General features: G+C 47.2%; 1 protein-coding gene across 1 annotated transcript; it reads right to left on the bottom strand.

Annotated features, from left to right (window-relative positions):
• Window positions 1–3,192: 3,192 nt before the first annotated feature.
• LOC110530679 (protein fem-1 homolog A) lies at window positions 3,193–6,821 on the bottom strand. Its single transcript, XM_021613917.3, has one exon. The coding sequence runs from the start codon at window positions 6,490–6,492 to the stop codon at window positions 4,639–4,641; it is 1,854 nt and encodes a 617-aa protein (XP_021469592.3). The 5' UTR covers window positions 6,493–6,821; the 3' UTR covers window positions 3,193–4,638.
• Window positions 6,822–7,162: the final 341 nt, after the last annotated feature.

The following is a 7,162-nucleotide window of genomic DNA, read 5'->3' as shown; positions in this document are numbered from 1 at the left end:
TTCCTCAATCTACACACAATACCCCATAATGACAAAGCGAAAAAGGTTTAGATTTCTTTGCTCATTTATTAAAAATAAAAACTGAAATACCTTATTTAGATAAAAATCCAGACCGTGAGACTCAAAATTGAGCTCAGGTGCATCCTACTTCAATTCATCATCCTTGTTTCTACAATTTAATTGGAGTCAACCTGTGGTAAATTAAATTGGTTGGACATGATTTGGAATGGGGTGGCAGGTAGCCTAGTGGTTAGAGCGTTGGACTAGTAACCGAAAGGTTGCAAGATCAAACCCCGAGCTGACAATGTAAAAATCTGTCATTCTGCCCCTGAACAAGGCAGTTAACCCACTGTTCCTAGCCATGAGGTCGAAGGAATTGTCCGTAGAGGTCCGAGACAGGATTGTGTCGAGGCACAGATCTGGGCAAGGGTACCAAAAAGAATGGCCAGACAAGACAGCCTGCTTTGAGTTTGCCAAAAGGCAGATGCTCTGGTCTGATGAAACCAGTGAACTCTTTGGCCTGAATGCCCAGCATCACATTTGAAGGAAACCTGGCATGGTGGTGGCAGCATTGTACCGTGGAGATGTTTTTCAGCGTCAGGGACTGGGAGACTAGTCAGGATCAAGGAAGGGAAAGTTAAAGTACAGAGAGATCCTTGATGAAAACCTGCTCCAGAATGCTCAGGACCTTAGACTGGGGTGAAGGTTCACCTTCCAACAGGACAACGACCCTAAGCACACAGCTAAGACAACGCAGGAGTGGCTATGGGCCTGTCCTTGGGTAGCCAGTCAGAGCTCGGACGCCAACAAACATCTCTGGAGAGACCTGAAAGTAGCTGTGCAGCGACAGAGCTTGAGAGGATCTGCAGAGAAGAATGGGAGAAAGTCCCCAAATACAGGTGTGCCAAGCTTGAAGCATCATTCCCAAGAAGACTCAAGACTGTAATCGCTGCCAAAGGTACTTCAACACAGTACTGTGTAAAGGGTATGAATATTTATGTAAATGTAATATTTAAGTGTTTTATTTTTTTAAATGTGCAAGTCATATCATATTAACATTGCATAAGTCATTGCAAAAATGTTGCAGGAAATTAGCTTTAAATCTGCTAAATGTTATGCCGATGCCAAAATGTGTACAATTGCAGGAACTCAGCTGAACTCAGCTGCAAAAATACCCTGCTTTCTGCTTTCAAAAGGCGGCCAGGTGTTGAATCGACCAGATAGGCCAATGAGTAGTAAGGGGGTCCGTCTATCCCAGTTCCTTCAGAGGGAGCAGGGAGTGGGGGTTGTTTTTTTAGGCTGAGGTCTACTGACACTCCTGTGACCTCTCTGAAGTTCACCCCATGACCTCTAACATTGAAAGAAAGAAAACTGAGACCAACTGAATTTAACAGTAACTGTTTAACATTGAATAACAATCGTTAACATGAACAGCCATTTAACGAGGGATATCCCCATAACGATAAAACTGTAGGCTATGGGAAGTGTAAAATACGGCAGTATCAAAGTGTGATCATCAATAATTTAAATTATCATCATTTTACAATAGGCTATTGTCTAGGGTCATAAATAGATACTACAAAATCAATTCAACCAAGGACCAAACTCATTGTAGAGTGGTTTCTGGGACACGGTCCCTGCTAGTCATCCAGTTCCCTGACTGACTGTGTGTATTACCTCACCGTAAGCCTGTTCGCAGGGCAGAGACTGAGGCGAAAGGACACGGTCCCTGCTAGTCATCCAGTTCCCTGACTGTGTATTACCTCACCGTAAGCCTGTTCGCAGGGCAGAGACTGAGGCGAAAGGACACGGTCCCTGCTAGTCATCCAGTTCCCTGACTGACTGTGTATATTACCTCACCGTAAGCCTGTTCGCAGGCCAGACTGAGGCGAAAGGACACGGTCCCATCTCCCCCTCTGCCCCACACTGACATAGATTACACTCTATTTATACGCCGGGCGGCAAAAGATCAAGTTTCTGTTCGGCTTTTTCTCACCACATCTTCTGTAACTGCAGACAGAGAAAGGGAGGGAGAGCAGAGAGCATGTTCTGTTTGTCACTTGAGGACAAAATATAAGGGAATAAAATACATTTTTGATACTGGAATAAAATAGAATTTAGAAACATAATAGAAATGTAAAAGGTCAATCTAACACAAATCACAGGCATTAGTTACTACCCATAGTAAAGGTAGACTGTGGTGACAACCCAAATATGACACGCAGTGGAAAAGGGGCAGCTATCCTAGCGGTTAAGAGGGTTGGGCCAGTAACCGAAAGGTCAAATACCTGAGCAGACTAGGCAAAAAAATGTGCCGATGTGCCCTTGAGTAAGGCACTTAACCCTAATTGCTCCTGTATGTCGCTCTGGATAAGAGTGTCTGCTAAATGACTCAAATGTAAAGAGTGAGGGAGGGGAATAAATATGATTTTAACTAGATGGGATACATCTTTTGACACATTTTGTCATCAATTTGACAAAAGCTGTATCCCTTCTAGCCATTACCAATAAATAGAGCCAGTTGGCTTTCCTGAAAATATGACATGACCAATAAGAAATACCTGGGACCCCTAACGACAGACTACAAATAGGGCCCAGAGTTTTTCAGGGCCAGGTCACAAAAAACTCCATGTCCCTAGAATTAACCACACCAGCAGGGAAGGCCTAGGGCTCAAACTTGAACCCTTTTCAGTTAAGTGTAGTCATCGGTCTTTAATAGGTAAGCTGCATAGGAACCCGTAGAGCAGGGAGGTATAGTGTGTTCTTCCATCAGGCCTATTTCAATCCATCTAAATATAAGGGCCTCCGTAATACGAGTGTTAGTCGGTCTAGCGGTCTGTTACTCCTTCATAACCCCTCTGACCAGCCCTCTCTGACCAGTGGGGTTGCACTGGCCTGCCCTGTACATGCGGCATAGGAAAAGGAACACAGTGAGAAGGTTAAGGTGAGAGGAGATACAGTCTACTGCTAATGAAAACAATGGCTTGGGATTGTTGAAATAGTGTGATTTAAGCAGTTATCAGAAGTGATTGGAATGAATGTAACTGAATTGAGACTGGAGAACGGAACTGTATTGCATTAAACAGACTTTGCACTTATCAGGAGTCAACTGCTCTACAACAATAGCCTATCACCTAAATGAGAGGGAGAGAGATTCAAAGCATCCTCTAGCCAACACAAACACCCACCTGCTGCAGGGATACTGAATTTTATTCAAGTATCTCAACACAGTTTTGTTTTGAAGTTACCATCAGTTCAATGAATAAATCAGTTGTTGAGAGAGAAAGGCTCAGAGTCCATAGCCCAGATGTTGTAAAGTTACCCTTTAGGGGTTTGTTTTTTCAAAGTGCATTCAATCAGGTGGGTTTTTACATAGTGACAAATAGAAACTAATGAAAGCATGTATGATAAAAACAAGAACGCAAAACTGACTGTCCAAAACAAAAGACAAAAGAATAAGACAAAGATGCAGTGTGTGATCCATTCCCCATCCTCCTCACCTGCATCTGTGGTTTCATAGTAGCAACTCTGGGTTCTGATATCAACAACAGGTGACTGTAGATAGCTAGGCTTGAATAGATGACCTGATACTGGGATCAACAGTCCATAAACATTCACTCAGGAGGAGATGGAGAGAAATCTCCATCTCTCCTTTCTCACAGTATCCAAGCTGTCCAGAGGGAGACTTCCAGAGATTGACCAAGCTGTAAAACACATTGCACAGTCTAGACAGAGCTAAAGAAATGTAGGCTAGAACACTGTATTCTTATGAGAGTCCCCATGCTAGTCTGCACACCACAGTTGTTAGGTGCTCCATTCGTAGTAAGCTAGTTCAGTAAGATAAGGCTAACCTGTAAGATCACACATTTAGAACCGATATAAGGCTAGAGTTTTGGCATAAAATAGTTTTCAAACACTCCTTAAAATGTCAAAGTGAAAGGCAGGGGATTAAATAATGCTCAATTGAGGATAAAAATACAAGCGTGTGTACTTTGTTTGTTCAAAGGATGCTTCTCGATAAACTTGCAAAACAAGACAGATTTAACAAACAAGCTATCCTATTCACTCTTTAAGGCTCATGTCATGCAATATTTGATCATGTCCCATCAAGTAATACAGATTCCATTCCCACCTAAAAACAAGCCAGCAGCCAATACATACAGGCACCGCTATACTGTCCTTTCTGTGAGCAGTCCTCCATCTTACTGAGAAAAACAGAAGAACAATGTCAAACAGAAAGCATAAAAGCCTAAAATCAAGTCAAGGTTCCCCCCCACCTGCAAACAAATAGCAACCTAGCACATAGAATGTGTCCATGTGTTAATCATAGGTCATCTAAAGAGAGCATGTAGCCACAATTAAGATGCTCCCAGTCTGTTGTCAGTATAATGTTTAGTGGCCGGGAGGTTTATTGCTGTGATTTGGTCTGAATCTGAGACAGAGCTCACAGTCTGGAGTTTGGAGAGGCACAGAGAAGAATAACCATAGGGAAGGGAGACGGGCTTGGGTAAGGTGAGGGGAGTCAGGGGGACATGGGTGAAGTGGGGTGAAGATGATGGGGGTCATTGTTGAATGGTTTAAAAGGCGTCTGGGGCAATGATGGGGATAGGGTGGGGATATTTAGCAAAGAGGGGGGTTTCAGTGCAGCTCAATAAACACCTCCATCTCCTCAGAGATGAGGCCCTTGTAGGGCAGTCTGTGCCTCTCAATGGCACGTGCCGCCAGGCACTGCAGAGTGACGTAGTTGAGGGGGAAGAGGGCCGGGTGCCCGTTGCTCTGTTCGTCCAGCAGGTTGTATGCGGTCTTCCTCTGGGAGTTGGTGGCGTCGAAGTGTGCCCCCGCCCTCACCAGCAACGCCATGATCTCCGGGCAACCGTTGCTGGCGGCAATGTGCAGGGGCGTGTTGTTATCACAGTCCCGTGAGTCCACGTCCGCCCCACACTCCAGCAGCAGCGAGGCCACAGTCTGGGAGGGGAAGCGACCTACAGGGTAGCGGCCCACCGACGTGGTGTCCTTGTCCACGGCCATATGCAGGGGGGTGAAGCCTCTCCTCGCCCGCGGGTTCAGCTTCAGGAGGCGGTACACCGTCTGCTTCTTCAGATGCTCCTGCTCTGCAGTGCACTCCAGCTTCTCCAGCAGGAACACCAGGTGGAGGATGATGGACAGGGCCTTGGTGAACTGGGGGGCTTCGGGGGGGCTGTCCCTCTGGGCCACAGCCCTCTCCACCTCCCTCACACTCTTCCCCAACACCCCCATCAGGTCGTGGAAGGTGACTCGCGTTGCCAGGGTGCCCTTGGCCCGGTCCTGCAGCACGAAGGAGAAGAGCTCGGCGAAGGACAAGAAGCTGCTGGCTGTCATGGGGCTGAGGGGGTCCAGGTTACTCTGCTGCATGTCCAGGGCATACTTCCACAGGCTGATGCAGCGCTCAAAGTTGCCTGAGTCGGCGTAGACGGCCCCTCTGTAGCGGATGTAGTAGGAGGTGTCGGGGTGCGAGGGCCCCAGAATTCTCTCACGTACCAGCAGGGCCTGCATCCGCATCTCATCGGGGTCTGTGATCAGAGCCTCCAGCTCCTCTGCCGTGCTCACCTCACGGGCACAGTCATAGGCAGGGACAGGGGTACCTGGAGGGGGCTTGGCCAGGAGTCCCAGCTTGTCAGCTGGTTGTCTCAGCTCCATGGCTCTCCTCCAGTATCTCATGGCCCCCAAGAGGTCTCTCTTCTTATCCACAAAGGTGGCCCCTAGGAGTTCGAGAGCATCAACGCGTTCTTCTCGCGAGGAGTGGGGCTGGTGGGCGAGGTACTCCACGATGTTGGTGTGCCCCGTGACGCTGGCAGCTAGAAGCGGGGTCATGCCGTATCCATCCCTCTCCATGCGGGCATTGCATTTCAGCAGCATCTTCATGATGTCCAGGCTACCGGACTCTGCACAGTCGTGGAGTGCAGTGTTGCCTTTCACACTCTTGCGGTTGACATCGGCCCCCCGCTCCAAGAGGAACTTGGCTATCTCTTTGTGGCCCTTGTAGCAGGAGATCATCAGGCAGGTGTGGCCGTGGCGGTTGGCTACCTCCATATCGGCTCGGTGTTCCACCAGGTAGCGGACAATCTCCAGGTGACCATCGAAGCAGGCAGCGCGGAGGGGCGTTGAGTTGGTCAGCGTAGTGTTGTTGACAGAGGCACCGTGTTTAAGGAGTGTGCGGACGACAGGGAGGTGACCAGCCGCTGAAGCCGCCCATAGCGGGGGAGCCCCTTCAATCGTCTCGCCGTCAAAGTTCACCGAGCCTCCTAGTTCCACGTTAGCTTTACAATTTTCAAGCAAATAGTCGGCAACCTCTAAGTGTCCGTATCGAGAGGCAATGAGGAGAGGGGTGCCTCCCTGTGTTTTCTCCTCGGCGAGAGCCTCCAACTCCTCGGGACTTTTGTTACTCAGCAACTTCTGGATAAGTTTCAGCTTACCATCTCTGGCCGCGTTGAAAACCGCTGTTGTGATATCCATTTTAACGTCTTTCGGCTCTCTCACTGGCCATCAACCCCCTAGCTACGTTTGTAGACAATTAGGGAAGGGACTATCTATTCAAAACAATAAAATAAACCTTGTCCGTAGCTCGGTTTCTCCCTGGCATTTCTCTGCCATTTTAAGGCTGCTGTCAAGATGGCGTTTGTGTTCTTTAACAGATCTATGTTTACAATTTACGCTTAGCATCTTGGTTTATGTAGTCTTTGAGAAATAATTTCACGAAGGATGAAACGGCACTTACCTACTGATTGGAAATATAATTCCCAGGAGCCATTTCGCACAAGTGAACTCAGCGCTAGATGGTTTAAAATGGGAAGTGCAGTTTTTAGGCGAACGTGTTCCTCGTTCACTAGAATGAATAAGTAGCTTCCTTGTAAACGTATTTAAACTACAATCCCCAAGAACCTTGAAACACAAAGAGCAGGCTCACCCTAAATCTCCAAACGAGTGTCATCACTTTTTATTTTACAGAATAATTATTAATGGTTCTGTATTTCTGTCGTCTCCCTTTTAGACGGAACATATCTCTCACCTCTACACTGATACAAAAATACTTTTAATTCGGGAATATAGTCTGTCTCGTGCTGTCTGTCAACTACGCCCGATGAGAGTAGCTAATTAGGTGCTGTCCAAGGTACTGAATTGATAT

This window comes from Oncorhynchus mykiss, chromosome 8 (assembly GCF_057628025.1).
Source record: "Oncorhynchus mykiss isolate SJ-2025 chromosome 8, ASM5762802v1, whole genome shotgun sequence".
Taxonomy (NCBI): Eukaryota; Metazoa; Chordata; class Actinopteri; order Salmoniformes; family Salmonidae; genus Oncorhynchus; species Oncorhynchus mykiss.
This window is presented reverse-complemented; position numbering and strand designations above follow the sequence as displayed.

Bases quoted from the DNA above. Each gene is read 5' to 3' on its own strand.
- LOC110530679 (XM_021613917.3), bottom strand. From the start codon at position 6,492: ATGGATATCACAACAGCGGTTTTCAACGCGGCCAGAGATGGTAAGCTG.